A 16,329-nucleotide genomic window follows, 5' to 3' on the forward strand; every position below is an offset into this window, starting at 1 on the left:
ATTTGGCATGGGTCCTCAGATCCTCAAAAAATTCTACAGCTGCACCATCGAGAGCATCCTGACTGGTTGCATCACCGCCTGGTATGGCAACTGCTTGGCCTCCGACCGCAAGGCACTACAGAGGGTAGTGCGTACGGCCCAGTACATCACTGGGGCCAAGCTTCCTGCAATCCAGGACCTCTATACCAGGTGGTGTCAGAGGAAGGCCCTCAAAATTGTCAAAGACTCCAGCCACCCTAGTCATAGACTGTTCTCTCTGCTACCGCACGTCAAGCGGTACTGGAGTGCCAAGTCTAGGTCCAAAAGACTTCTCAACAGCTTCTACCCCCAAGCCATAAGACTCCTGAACAGCTAATCATGGCTACCCGTACTATTTGCACTGCCCCCCCCCCACCCCATCTTTTGACGCTGCTGCTACTCTGTTAATTATTTATGCATAGTCACTTTAACTCTACCCACATGTACATATTACTTCAACTACCTCAACTAGTCAGTTCCCCCGCACATTGACTCTGCACAGGTACCCCCCTGTATATATAGCCTCCCTACTGTTATTTTATTTTACTTCTGCTCTTTTTTTCTCAACACTTTTTTGTTGTTTTGTTCTACTTTTTGATTAAAAATAAATGCACTGTTGGTTAAGGGCTGTAAGTAAGCATTTCACTGTAATGTCTGCACCTGTTGTATTCGGCGCATGTGGCCAATAAAATTGTATTTTATTTGACTGACGAGTTTCAGAAGAAAGTTATTTGTTTCTGGCCATTTTGAGTCTGTAATAGAACCCACAATTGCTGATGCTCCAGATACTCAACTAGTCTCAAGAAGGCCAGTTTTATTGCTTCTTTAATCAGCACAACAGTTTTCAGCTGTGCTAACATAATTGCACAATGGTTTTCTAATGATCAATTAACCTTTTAAAATGATAAACTTGGATTAGCAAACACAACGTGCCATTGGAACACAGGACTGATGGTTGCTGATAATGGGCCTCTGTATGCCTATGTAGATAGTCCATTAAAAATCAGCAGTTTCCAGCTACAATAGTCATTTACAACATTAACAATGTCTACACTGTAATTCTGATCAACTTAATGTTATTTTAATTGTCAAAAAATTTGCTTTTCTTTAAAAAACAATGACATTTCTAAGTGACCCCAAACTTTTGAACGGTAGTGTATATTCTCCTACATTAATTTCACATTTCCACAATCTTCAAAGTGTTTCCTTTCAAATGGTATCAATAATATGCATATCCTTGCTTCAGGTCCTGAGCTACAGGCAGTTAGATTTGGGTATGTCATTTTAGGCGAAAATTGAAAGAAAGGGTCCGATCCTTAAGAGGTTAATGAAATGAGAACTGTAAAGCAACATGTCAAGAAGTTCACTGAGGTCACTGCCCTTGGGTCACCAAACGTAAGAGTCCTATCGGATTGTGATTGAGCTGCCCTCGACATGGTGAGAGAGGTTCCCGTGAACTGTGTGGTGAGATGCTACAAGATAATTGCTGTAAATGGAGAAATAGTTAATGGTCAGACCTACAGCAAAACAAAACAAAGAAACAACTCCATAGTTATTTTAAGGTGGGAGTATTTTTAGAATCTCCCACTTTCTTAACATGGCCATTACACTGTGCAGAAGTTGGCCAGAGGGTCTATGATCAGAACTCCACTGACCTACATGTCAACCATCCACTTCCCAACAGGCTTTCACAAAGCCATAAACACGAACCAGGTAGTCAGACCATGCATGTATATTCAGTGTCCGCAGTCCAGCTCCATTGTATATAGGTTAATATAGACATATTAGGTAAAATGATTGTGAACCAAATGTGAAGAATGTCACATTTTTATCACAATCAAATTCTATGGATTCAAAACAAAGGTTGGTTTGGTTTTGTAGACTTTCCATTGACACACAGAAAATATGTCTACAATAGAAATAAGGAAAGGTGAATACATAGTAGGAAAACGGTATAGGCCTCATTCCACACCAAAGCACAGCTCTATATTGGAAGTTTACATTGTTGGAGTAACCCAAAGTTACATATAAGTATCCTAACTTCTTTCTCTGCATCTCTGCAGGTCCGCAATATTGTAAAACATCATAACAATTAGACAGTACCCATTGCCTAGATCTTTCCATATGTTGTACATGGTACGACACTGATGGGATGGTTTAGAATGAAATGCAGAAGTATTTACTGGTTGCTGGAAACAGTGAACACAACTGCACACATTTATTTTCTGATGAAAATAATGTGCAAATATTCTGTGAACAAAACACTTAACAGTGAATTTTGTATTTACTGGTGATAATTGCATTTAATGTTTGGCAAAAGGTGGTCTAAGATAGTCATGGAGAGGTCCGTCCTTGCACCCAAATATGAAATGTGAACTTCCTACTGAACACAAATACAATTAATCATGAAATTAGCTTCTGTACTTGTTATTACTATGATCCAAGTGCTTTGAAATGTGTATGTTCCATGTATGTAAGACCTTACATGTCTCTCAAATGATTTTTATACAACACATGCACCATTTCTGTTTTGCTAAAGCTTGCCCACCCATACAGTGAGGGAAAAAAGTATTTGATCCCCTGCTGATTTTGTACGTTTGCCCACTGACAAAGACATGATCAGTCTATACTTTTAATGGTAGGTTTATTTGAACAGTGAGAGACCGAATAACAACATCAAAATCCAGAAAAAAATCATGTAAAAATGTTATAAATTGATTGGCATTTTAATTAGGGAAGGAGAAATAACTTATTTCAAAAAATTCTACAAAATAAATAACGGAAAAGTGGTGCAGGCATGTGTATTCACCCCCTTTGCTATGAAGCCCCTAAATAAGATCTGGTGCAACCAATTACCTTCAGAAGTCACATAATTAGTTAAATAAAGTCCACCTGTGTGCAATCTAAGTGTCACAAGTATATATACACCTGTTCTGAAAGGCCCCAGAGTCTGCAACACCACTAAGCAAGGGGCACCACCAAGCAAGTGGCACCATGAAGACCAAGGAGCTATCCAAACAGGTCAGGGACAAAGTTGTGGAGAAGTACAGATCAGGGTTGGGTTATAAAAAAATATCAGAAACTTTGAACATCCCACGGAGCACCATTAAATCCATTATTAAAAAATGGAAAGAAAATGGCACCACAGCAAACCTGCCAAGAGAGGGCTGCCCACCAAAACTCACGGACCAGGCAAGGAAGGCATTAATCAGAGAGACAACAAATAGACCAAAGATAACGCTGAAGGAGCTGCAAAGCTCCACAGCGGAGATTGGAGTATCTGTCCATAGGACCACTTTAAGCCGTACACTCCACAGAGCTGGGCTTTACGGAAGAGTGGCCAGAAAAAAGCCATTGCTTAAAGAATAGAATAAGCAAACACGTTAGGTGTTCGCCAAAAGGCATGTGGGAGACTCCTCAAACATATGGAAGAAGGTACTCTGGTCAGATGAGATTAAAACTGAGCTTTTTGGCCATCAAGGAAAACGCTATGACTGGCGCAAACACAAGACCTCTCATTACCCCAAGAATGTTTTTCCATTGGCAGGGACTGGGAAACTGGTCAGAATTGAAGGAATGATGGATGGCACTAAATACAGGGAAATTCTTGAGGGAAACCTGTTTCAGTCTTCCAGAGATTTGAGACTAGGACGGAGGTTCACCTTCCAGCAGGACAATGACCCTAAGCATACTGCTAAAACAACACTTGAGTGGTTTAAGAGGAAACATTTAAATGACTTGGAATGGCCTAGTCAAAGCCCAGACCTCAATCCAATTGAGAATATGTAGTATGACTTAAAGATTGCTGTACACCAGCGGAACCCATCCAACTTGAATGAGCTGGAGCAGTTTTACCTTGAAGAATAGGAAAAAATCCCAGTCGCTAGATGTGCCAAGCTTATAAAGAGATATACCCCAAGAGACTTGCAGCTGTAATTGCTGCAAAAGGTGGCTCTACAAAGTATTGACTTTGTAGAGCCACCTTATTATGGTGTGCACACTGTCTTATTTCTTGTTTGTTTCACAATGAAACATATTTTGCATCTTCAAAGTGGTAGGCATGTTGTGTAAATCAAATGAGACAAAACCCCCCCAACAATCCATTTTAATTCCAGGTTGTAAGGCAACAAAATAGGAAAAATGCCAAGGGGGGTGAATACTTTGGCAAGCAACTGTAAAGGGGGTACTGGTATCAAGTCAATGTGTGGGGGTACAGGTTAGTCAAGGTAGTTTGTACATGTAGGATGGGGTAAAGTGACTATGCATATATAATAAACAGGGTGGGGGGGGGGGGTCAGTCAACGTAAATAATCCGGGTGGACATTTGATTAAATGTTCAGCAGTCCTATTGCTTGGGGGTAGAAGCTGTTAAGGAGCATTTTGGACGTAGATTTGGCGCTCCGGTACACCTTGCCATGCGGTAGTAGAGAGAAAAGTCTATGACTTGAGTGACTGGATATAGTATATAGTCCTGGATGGCAGGAAGCTTGGCCCCAGTGATGTATTGGACTATACACACTACCCTCTGTAGCGCCTTACGGTCGGATGCCAAGAAGTTGCCGTACCAGGCGGTGATGCAACCGGTCAGGATGCTCTCGATGGTGCAGATGTAGAACTTCTGGAGGATTTGGGGACCCATACTAAATATTTTCAGTCTCCTGAGGGGGAAAAGGTGTTGTCGTGCCCTCTTCACAACTGTCTTGGAAAATGTCTCATGAAAAATGGGACCAACTCTTTACATCTCAAATATAAAATATATTTTAATTTGTGTGATGTCACGAGAGGCTGTGTCCTGGAGGGACGTTACATCCCCCTGAGATGGCTGCAAACCCAGACAGCTATGGCTCCATCTGCTGGTATGGTCGGGAACTCCACCCCTCTATGGCCAATCTTCCCACGCAGCTGAAACAGATCAGGAGCTGATGAGCTGGAGGTTTTTGAAGGGAAGAGACACACTGAGAGTGGGTTTGGGAAGTGAAGTAACACAGTCTCCAACCTGGGCTCTCTGGAGGACAAGAGGGCTGCACGTCCACTTCCAGGAGGAATATAAGGATTTGGAGATACTTACCTGTGGGAAACACTCACCTTTGGATATATGCACCTGTGGAAATACGTGTGGGACATTTGGAAGGACGTTTTGCTGGGTTGGCCACTAGCTGCAACGTGGAATACAGTAAGACTGGGGAAAAGTTATTTGAGCGAGGGAGAGTTATGATTTTGGATGTGGAAGAGACATCCCTGAACTGTTAACCCTTAAGAGCCACCAGAGAACAGAATTGTGTTATACTTTCGTTAGTTTCCCAAGACCTTTAATAAAATCCTTGTTTTGATTGAACCTGGTCTCCTTGCACTACTTGAGCAATCCCGCTGAAAGCTGTGTAGCCTCTCGTGACGTCACAGATGGTGGAGAATACAGGCACGCTCAAGCGTTAATAGTGCATGTCAGAGGAGGATACCGAAGGTTTGATCACCCAGTTTTCCAAGTTGGCCGTAGGCTCCCCGCCCGACTGAAATGGAGGACATATTGAAAGCCCTTGTTGCTGGCCAGCAAGCCCAGATGCAAGCAAACGTGGCTCTCTTGGAGGAGCAAAAGAAAGCCAACCTTCTGAAGGCAGAGGAATTGCAGTTGCAGAGACAGAGGGTGGTCCAAAATACCCGCCCAATAAAGGCAAGTGACTTTATATCTAAGATGGGAGCTACCGATGACATTGAGGCATACCTGCATGCATTTGAGGCCACGGCCACTAGGGAAGCCTGGCCCAAGCAACAGTGGGTTGGTCTGTTAGCCCCCCTTTCTAACCGGGGAAGCGCTGAATGCTGTCCGGGACCTGGGCCCTGACCAGGTTACTGACTATGATGCCCTGAAGTCTGAGATCCTCAGCAGATATGGACTCACAAAGTTTGGTATGGCCCAGCGCTTTCACAGTTGGACCTTCCAACCAGACCAACCTCCTCGGGCGTAGATGCATGAACTTGTCCGAATCGCAAGGAAATGGCTGGATCCGCAGAGGAATACAGCAGCGGCGGTGGTGGAGGCCGTTGTGGTGGATCGTTACCTACGCGCCCTGCCTTATGAGGCAAAACGGTTCATCAGTCAACAGGCCTTGACCACGGCTGATCTGACCGTGGAAGCTGTGGAAAAGTACCAGGCCACAGCGGAGATGCTGAATGCTTCCCGAAAAGACCCCAGGAGGGCGGCCCCACTACAAATGGGAAGAACCCGTCCAAAGGACCCCAGTTCTCGAACCCAGCCACGTCAGGACTTATCCCGGCTCCAGGGGGAGCCAGAAACCAGGCGGGTCCAAGAAGAGTACACCAGGAGGGGGAAACTCGACAGGGTTACCGGTGTGGGGAGATGGGACATATCTCCTGGCAGTGTGGGAAACCAGCCGATGAACCTATGCCCACTGCGGAGTCCTCCAGCTCAGCACCCACACACCGTGTTGCCTCGCTCTTGGGAGTCGTAGATGGCGGCCCAGATCGACCCCCCACCTGCCCGGTAACTGTGAATCACCATGATGTGGAGGCCTTACTGGATTCTGGTAGCCGGGCCACCCTGGTGCGTAAGGATTTGGTGGGCCCAACGTGTCTGACCCCGGGGAAAGTCCTCCCAGTTTCCTGTGTCCATGGGGACACCAGAGAATACCCCATTACTGAACTTACAATGACCAGCACACGGGGAACCATACACACGACGGCGGGGGTGGTTGATTCCCTCCCCGTCCCTGTCCTAATTGGGACGAGACTGCCCAGCCTTTTACCCACTCTGGAGAGTCTCAGGAGAGGATAACCCGAGTACCTCGGAAACGGAGAGGCAAGACTCATCCTGGGAAGGCTCCGGTGCAATCCTCCGAGTTACTCACTCCCGCCCGGGCTCTGATAGGGATGGCAGGTGCCCAGACCGACACAGAGACGGAGCTACAGAATCTGGACAAAGAACTGTCTGGTCTGAAGGGGACCGCTGGGAGGTATCGTTTGTTAAAGCAACAGTTAGACATGAAGACAGAAGAGTTAGATATCCTCCAGGCTAAACTCCAACAGAGCTCCTTCCCTAAGCAACAGGAGGAGCTGGAGAGGCTGCGCAGGACCATCGAGGAGTGTGAGGAGACCCTGCGCAGTAGTAAGGAGGTCCAGAAGAAGGCAGAGGAGAAGTACAAGGTGTTGGAGAACAAGATGAAGAATGCGGAGGCAGAGAGAGAGAAGGAACTGAAAGCTGCTCAACAGAAGCTAAACTCTGCTAAAACCAAGGCTGATGCGTTCAGTAAGAAACTCAAGGAGAGACAACAGGAGGCTGAGTCCCTGGTCCTAGAGTTGGAGGAGTTGAAGAGAGAGCAGTCTGGCAAGCACCACGGCAATGCGGACGCCCTCTCCCGGCGTGATGCCTTCTTCGCTGCCTTTACCCCGACGAGGACGTCGGTCCCGAGGAGGGGGATGTGTGATGTCACGAGAGGCTGTGTCCTGGAGGGACGTTACATCCCCCTGAGATGGCTGCAAACCCAGACAGCTATGGCTCCATCTGCTGGTATGGTCGGGAACTCCACCCCTCTATGGCCAATCTTCCCACGCAGCTGAAACAGATCAGGAGCTGATGAGCTGGAGGTTTTTGAAGGGAAGAGACACACTGAGAGTGGGTTTGGGAAGTGAAGTAACACAGTCTCCAACCTGGGCTCTCTGGAGGACAAGAGGGCTGCACGTCCACTTCCAGGAGGAATATAAGGATTTGGAGATACTTACCTGTGGGAAACACTCACCTTTGGATATATGCACCTGTGGAAATACGTGTGGGACATTTGGAAGGACGTTTTGCTGGGTTGGCCACTAGCTGCAACGTGGAATACAGTAAGACTGGGGAAAAGTTATTTGAGCGAGGGAGAGTTATGATTTTGGATGTGGAAGAGACATCCCTGAACTGTTAACCCTTAAGAGCCACCAGAGAACAGAATTGTGTTATACTTTCGTTAGTTTCCCAAGACCTTTAATAAAATCCTTGTTTTGATTGAACCTGGTCTCCTTGCACTACTTGAGCAATCCCGCTGAAAGCTGTGTAGCCTCTCGTGACGTCACATTTGTTTAACACTTTTTTGTTACTACATGATTCCACATGTTGTATTTTGTAGTTTTGATGTCTTCACTATTATTCTACAATGTCAAGAAATAGTGGTCCTCTGTAGCTCAGCTGGTAGAGCACGGCGCTTGTAACGCCAAGGTAGTGGGTTCGATCCCCGGGACCACCCATACACAAAAATGTATGTACGCACGACTGTAAGTCGCTTTGGATAAAAGCGTCTGCTAAATGGCATTTTATATTATTATTATTAGTAAACAATAAAGAAAAACCCTTGAATGAGTATGTGTCCAAACTTTTGACTGGTAGCATATATACAAAATGTCAAATGCCTCTCCTGTGAAGTAGTGACATACGCCTACGTTTCTTGCAAATGGGTCAGATAGACAGTATACAGTGGGGGAAAAAAGTATTTAGTCAGCCACCAATTGTGCAAGTTCTCCCACTTAAAAAGATGAGAGAGGCCTGTAATTTTCATCATAGGTACACGTCAACTATGACAGACAAAATGAGAAAAAAAATTCCAGAAAATCACATTGTAGGATTTTTAATGAATTTATTTGCAAATTATGGTGGAAAATAAGTATTTGGTCAATAACAAAAGTTTTTCAATACTTTGTTATATACCTGTTGTTGGCAATGACACAGGTCAAACGTTTTCTGTAAGTCTTCACAAGGTTTTCACACACTGTTGCTGGTATTTTTGGCCCATTCCTCCATGCAGATCTCCCCTAGAGCAGTGATGTTTTGGGGCTGTCACTGGGCAACACGGACTTTCAACTCCCTCCAACGATTTTCTATGGGGTTGAGATCTGGAGACTGGCTAGGCCACTCCAGGACCTTGAAATGCTTCTTACGAAGCCACTCCTTCGTTGCCCAGGCGGTGTGTTTGGGATCATTGTCATGCTGAAAGACCCAGCCACGTTTCATCTTCAATGCCCTTGCTGATGGAAGGAGGTTTTCACTCAAAATCTCACGATACATGGCCCCATTCATTCTTTCCTTTACACGGATCAGTCGTCCTGGTCCCTTTGCAGAAAAACAGCCCCAAAGCATGATGTTTCCACCCCCATGTTTCACAGTAGGTATGGTGTTCTTTGGATGCAACTCAGCATTCTTTGTCCTCCAAACACGACGAGTTGAGTTTTTACCAAAAAGTTATATTTTGGTTTCATCTGACCATATGACATTCTCCCAATCCTCTTCTGGATCATCCAAATGCACTCTATCAAACTTCAGACGGGCCTGGACATGTACTGCCTTAAGCAGGGGGACACGTCTGGCACTGCAGGATTTGAGTCCCTGGCGGCGTAGTGTGTTACTGATGGTAGGCTTTGTTACTTTGGTCCCAGCTATCAGCAGGTCATTCACTAGGTCCCCCTGTGTGGTTCTGGGATTTTTGCTCACCGTTCTTGTGATCATTTTGACCCCACGGGGTGAGATCTTGCGTGGAGCCCCAGATCGAGGGAGATTATCAGTGGTCTTGTATGTCTTCCATTTCCTAATAATTGCTCCCACAGTTGATTTCTTCAAACCAAGCTGCTTACCTATTGCAGATTCAGTCTTCCCAGCCTGGTGCAGGTCTACAATTTTGTTTCTGGTGTCCTTTGACAGCTCTTTGGTCTTGGCCATAGTGGAGTTTGGAGTGTGACTGTTTGAGGTTGTGGACAGGTGTATTTTATACTGATAACAAGTTCAAACAGGTGCCATTAATACAGGTAACGAGTGGAGGACAGAGGAGCCTCTTAAAGAAGAAGTTACAGGTCTGTGAGAGCCAGAAATCTTGCTTGTTTGTAGGTGACCAAATACTTATTTTCCACCATAATTTGCAAATAAATTCATAAAAAATCCTACAATGTGATTTTCTGGATTTTCTTTTCTCAATTTGTCTGTCATAGTTGACGTGTATCTATGATGAAAATTACAGGCCTCTCTCATCTTTTTAAGTGGGAGAACTTGCACAATTGGTGGTTGACTAAATACTTTTTTTCCCCACTGTATATATATATATATATATATATATATACACACACACACACAGTGGGGAAAAAAAGTATTTAGTCAGCCACCAATTGTGCAAGTTCTCTCACTTAAAAAGATGAGAGAGGCCTGTAATTTTCATCATAGGTACACGTCAACTATGAAAGACAAATTGATATTTATTTTTTTCTCAAGAAAATCACATTGTAGGATTTTTTATGAATTTATTTGCTAATTATGGTGGAAAATAAGTATTTGGTCACCTACAAACAAGCAAGATTTCTGGCTCTCACAGACCTGTAACTTCTTTAAGAGGCTCCTCTGTCCTCCACTCGTTACCTGTATTAATGGCACCTGTTTGAACTTGTTATCAGTACCAAAGACACCTGTCCACAACCTCAAACAGTCACACTCCAAACTCCACTATGGCCAAGACCAAAGAGCTGTCAAAGGACACCAGAAACAAAATTGTAGACCTGCACCAGGCTGGGAAGACTGAATCTGCAATAGGTAAGCAGCTTGGTTTGAAGAAATCAACTGTGGGAGCAATTATTAGGAAATGGAAGACCACTGAATCTCCCTCGATCTGGGGCTCCACGCAAGATCACACCACGTGGGGTCAAAATGATCACAAAATCCCAGAACCACACGGGGGGACCTAGTGAATGACCTGCAGAGAGCTGGGACCAAAGTAACAAAGCCTACCATCAGTAACACATTACGCCTCAAGGGACTCAAATCCTGCAGTGCGAGACGTGTCCCCCTGCTTAAACCAGTACATGTCCAGGCCCGTCTGAAGTTTGCTAGAGTGCATTTGAATGATCCAGAAGATGATTTGGAGAATGTCATATGGTCAGATGAAATCAAAATATAACTTTTTGGTAAAAACTAAACTTGTCGTGTTTGGAGGACAAAGAATGCTGAGTTGCATCCAAAAAACACCATACCTACTGTGAAGCATGGGGGTGGAAACATCATGCTTTGGGGCTGTTTTTCTGCAAAGGGACCAGGACGACTGATGCTTGTAAAGGAAAGAATGAATGGGGCCATGTATCGTGAGATTTTGAGTGAAAACCTCCTTCCATCAGCAAGGGCATTGAAGATTAAACGTGGCTGGGTCTTTCACCATGACAATAATCCCAAACACACTGCCCGGGCAACGAAGGAGTGGCTTTGTAAGAATCATTTCAAGGTCCTGGAGTGGCCTAGCCAGTCTCCAGATCTCAACCCCATAGAAAATCTTTGGAGGGAGTTAGCTCAGTTGGTAGAGCATGGCGTTTGCAAAGCCAGGGTTGTGGGTTCGATTCCCACTGGGGGCCAGTATGAAAAAAAATATATAAAAAAATATAATTAATGCACTCACTAACTGTAAATCGCTCTGGATAAGAGCGTCTGCTAAATGACTAAAATGTAAATGTAAAATGAGTTGAAAGTCCGTGTTGTCCAGCGACAGCCCCAAAACATCACTACTCTAGAGGAGATCTGCATGGAGGAATGGGCCAAAATACCAGCAACAGTGTGTGAAAACCTTGTGAAGACTTACAGAAAACATTTGACCTGTGTCATTGCCAACAAAGGGTATATAACAAAGTATTGAGAAACTTTTGTTATTGACCAAATACTTATTTTCCACCATAATTTGCAAATACATTCATTGAAAATCCTACAATGTGATTTATTTTTTTCTCATTTTGTCTGTCATAGTTGACGTGTACCTATGATGAAAATTACAGGCCTCTCTCATCTTTTTAAGTGGGAGAACTTGCACAATTGGTGGCTGACTAAATACTTTTTTCCCCCACTGTATATATACACAGCTCTGGAAAAAAATAAGAGACCACTGCACATTTTTCTTAAATCAGCATCTCTACATGTTTGATTGCCATTCCATTCCAGTGTATGTTGAATTCCAACACAGGCACACCTCATTCTACTGAATTAGGTACTGATTAGGTGATCACCTGAACCAAATGTTATTTAACAAGGAAAAATATAAAAACCACTGCTGTAGTCATCACTATCCTCTTGGAAAACGACTCTCTACTGACCGGGATTACCGTCAACTCATTCGAATGTCACTCAACAACCGTAGGATGACATCAAATTACCTACAAAAAGAATGGCAAACTGCAGCTGGGGTGAAGTACACGGCGAAGGATGGTTCGAAACAGGCTCCTAGGGGCAGGGCTGAAGTCGTGCAAAGCTAGAAAAAAGCCCTTCATCAATGAGAAGCAAAGAAGAGCCAGGCTGAGGTTTGCAAAAGACCATAAGGATTTGACCATAGAGGACTGGAGTAAGGTAATCTTCTCTGATGAGTCAAATTTTCAGCTTTGCCCAACACCTGGTTGTCTAATGGTTAGACGGAGACCTGGAGAGGCCTACAAGCCAGTGTCTCGCACCCACTGTGAAATTTGGTGGAGGATCAGTGATGATCTGGGGGTGCTTCAGCAAGGCTGGAATCGGGCAGATTTGTCTTTGTGAAGGACGCATGAATCAAGCCATGTACAAGGTTGTCCTGGAAGAAAACTTGCTTCCTTTTGCTCTGACATTGTTCCCCAACTCTGAGGATTGGTTTTTCCAGCAGGACAATGTGCCATGCCACACAGCCAGGTCAATCAAGGTGTGGATGGAGGACCACCAGATCAAGACCCTTTCGTGGCCACCCCAATCTCCAGACCTGAACCCCATTGAAAACTTCTGGAATGTGATCAAGAGGAAGATGGATGGTAACAAGCCATCAAACATAGCCGAGCTGCTTGAATTTTTGTGCCAGGAGTGGCATAAAGTCACCCAACATCAATGTGAAAGACTGGTGGAGAGCATGCCAAGACGCATGAAAGCTGTGATTGAAAATCAGAGTTATTCCACCAAATATTGATTTCTGAACTCTTCCTAAGTTAAAACATTAGTATTGTGTTGTTTAAACATGAACATTAACTTATTTTCTTTGCATTATTTGAGGTCTGACAACACTGCATATTTTTTGTTATTTTGACCAGTTGTCATTTTCTGCAAATAAATGCTCTAAATGAAAATATTTTTATTTGGAATTTGGAATGCGAGAAATGTTATATACAGTGGGGAAAAAAAGTATTTAGTCAGCCACCAATTGTGCAAGTTCTCCCACTTAAAAAGATGAGAGAGGCCTGTAATTTTCATCATATGTACACGTCAACTATGACAGACAAAATGAGAAAGAAAAATCCAGAAAATCACATTGTAGGATTTTTAATGAATTTATTTGCAAATTATGGTGGAAAATAATTATTTGGTCAATAACAAAAGTTTCTCAATACTTTGTTATATACCCTTTGTTGGCAATGACACAGGTCAAACGTTTTCTGTAAGTCTTCACAAGGTTTTCACACACTGTTGCTGGTATTTTGGCCCATTCCTCCATGCAGATCTCCTCTAGAGCAGTGATGTTTTGGGGCTGTCGCTGGGCAACACAGACTTTCAACTCCCTCCAAGGATTTTCTATGGGGTTGAGATCTGGAGACTGGCTAGGCCACTCCAGGACCTTGAAATGCTTCTTACGAAGCCACTCCTTCATTGCCCGGGCGGTGTGTTTGGGATCATTGTCATGCTGAAAGACCCAGCCACATTTCATCTTCAATGCCCTTGCTGATGGAAGGAGGTTTTCACTCAAAATCTCACGATACATGGCCCCATTCATTCTTTCCTTTACACGGATCAGTCGTCCTGGTCCCTTTGCAGAAAAAACAGCCCCAAAGCATGATGTTTCCACCCCCATGCTTCACAGTAGGTATGGTGTTCTTTGGATGCAACTCAGCATTCTTTGTCCTCCAAACACGACGAGTTGAGTGTTTACCAAAAAGTTATATTTTGGTTTCATCTGACCATATGACATTCTCCCAATCCTCTTCCTGATCATCCAAATGCACACTAGCAAACTTCAGACGGGCCTGGACATGTACTGGCTTAAGCAGGGGGACACGTCTGGCACTGCAGGATTTCAGTCCCTGGCGGCGTAGTGTGTTACTGATGGTAGGCTTTGTTACTTTGGTCCCAGCTCTCTGCAGGTCATTCACTAGGTCCCCCCGTGTGGTTCTGGGATTTTTGCTCACCGTTCTTGTGATCATTTTGACCCCACGGGGTGAGATCTTGCTTGGAGCCCCAGATCGAGGGAGATTATCAGTGGTCTTGTATGTCTTCCATTTCCTAATAATTGCTCCCACAGTTGATTTCTTCAAACCAAGCTGCTTACCTATTGCAGATTCAGTCTTCCCAGCCTGGTGCATGTCTACAATTTTGTTTCTGGTGTCCTTTGACAGCTCTTTGGTCTTGGCCATAGTGGAGTTTGGAGTGTGACTGTTTGAGGTTGTGGACAGGTGTCTTTTATACTGATAACAAGTTCAAACAGGTGCCATTAATACATGACAATACAGGTAACGAGTGGAGGACAGAGGAGCCTCTTAAAGAAGAAGTTACAGGTCTGTGAGAGCCAGAAATCTTGCTTGTTTGTAGGTGACCAAATACTTATTTTCCACCATAATTTGCAAATAAATTCATAAAAAATCCTACAATGTGATTTTCTGGATTGTTTTCCCTCAATTTGTCTGTCATACTTGACGTATACCTATGATGAAAATTACAGGCCTCTCTCATCTTTTTAAGTGGGAGAACTTGCACAATTGGTGGCTGACTAAATACTTTTTTTCCCCACTGTATGAAAACATGAAAAAATTATAATGTATGCACTCACTAACTATAAGTCACTCTGGATAAGAGCATCTGATAAATGACTAAAATGTAAATGTGTATATATATATAATAAATGTACACTGTTTTGACCCCAAAGAAAGCTTAGGTGGCCCGCCCAAGGATTTCAATGGCAGAAAAATCCCTGTGAGATAGATGACAGAAGACCATACTGTATAAAGTGCTGAGCTTTAAAACTCTGCATTTGTTTCCATCTTCTCTACAGAGTCAAGCGAGCATGAGGACAAGAGCACGGATGTGTCAGAGGAGGTTTCTGCGGTGGATGTCCCCACCCTGCCCCCTGCCTTCACTGAGCCCCCCACAGAGGGAGAGGAGCCCTCCGAGGGGGAACCACCCAAATCGCCCCCCAAACTCCCCAAAGGAGATGAGGAGGAACTGGGACCCCTGCCCGACAACTGGGAGATGGCCTACACCGAGAAAGGAGAGGTCTACTTCATAGAGTAAGTGTGTGTTTTATTTTTTATTTATTTTTATTTTTTGGGGAGTACACATACACACACGGTCTCTCTTCCCCTGTCTATCTGTCTTTCTGATGAGGAGCAGAGGGCCTATTAGAGCATTTATGGCCATTTTATTCACCTTAAATAACCCCCCTCCTGCCCACCCCCACTCCACATACACAGGGGATGGGGGTTAAATCTCACTTTGGGTTGTAATTTGATTTGTGTCAGTATTGCCACCTGAAATCAGTATACGTGGGTGAAGGTGGTTGGGGTAGGGTGAGCGCAGCTCGTCTTGATCGTATCTATACATTTAAGAATCAGAGCAATAGGCTATTGAGGGCCTCCATTCTCCCAGTTGGGTTTTCGGACCATCATATTGCCATGGCTCATTTCTTTGTTTCACCAGGGTGCAGGTGTCCTATTGGAAATTCAATGTAAAGCTCAGATGCCAGATGCCCCTTTTTGCTGAAGCTTCCAAGGTTTTTGAAAGAGGTGGGGGCAGCAAAAAGGGGAGTTTGAGTCACTCAGTCAGTGGTGGGATGTAGGGAAAGCCCAGATTTTGGTTTCCTGTCAGTTCTATACAGCTTTTTCCTCTTCAGAAGCCAGGAGAGTACTGAGGGAGCTTGAGCGTAGCATAAGTGAGGTGGAGGCTGAGCTGGTGGGACAAGGTACAGTGGGGCAGAAAGATCATGTATTGAACTACGCAGGGACCTAGGGGCTTTTTTGTTGTTGTTGTTGATTAAAGCAAAAGGAGCACTTGTAAGAGCTCAATTTTCCATGTTGAGAGAGATGGATGCTCCCAGCGTTTTCATTTTTGGGATGGAAAAACAGAGTGGGGAAACCAAGAAAATCCATTGTTTACATTTGTCTGATGGGCGGGTAACTTCTGTTGTGGGTGAGATGCGGGAGCAGGCGGTGTAGTTCTACTCTGATTTGTATAGGGCAGAGCTCTGTGATCCTGTGTGTTCTCAGGTTCTGCTCACTGACCTTCCCAAACCCTCTCTGTCGCAGAGAAATTGACATTTCTCTGGCTTTTCACGAACGGTTGCCGTCTCTCAGATGGCCCCCGGCCGCCCCCCG

The 16,329-nt window shown here is 44.4% G+C and overlaps 1 protein-coding gene across 5 annotated transcripts in view; it reads left to right on the forward strand.

The window, feature by feature from the left end:
* LOC121555266 (membrane-associated guanylate kinase, WW and PDZ domain-containing protein 2) overlaps positions 1-16,329 on the forward strand; it is a 333,480-nt gene that overhangs the window by 169,226 nt on the left and 147,925 nt on the right. For all 5 annotated transcript variants that reach the window (XM_045223560.1, XM_041869071.2, XM_045223559.1 and 2 more), the window contains exon 5: positions 15,012-15,246. In XM_045223560.1, the coding sequence (XP_045079495.1) occupies positions 15,012-15,246 (235 nt within the window). The remainder of the gene's footprint in view (positions 1-15,011; positions 15,247-16,329) is intronic.

The sequence above is a fragment of the Coregonus clupeaformis genome, chromosome 11 (genome assembly GCF_020615455.1).
Source record: "Coregonus clupeaformis isolate EN_2021a chromosome 11, ASM2061545v1, whole genome shotgun sequence".
NCBI lineage: Eukaryota > Metazoa > Chordata > Actinopteri > Salmoniformes > Salmonidae > Coregonus > Coregonus clupeaformis.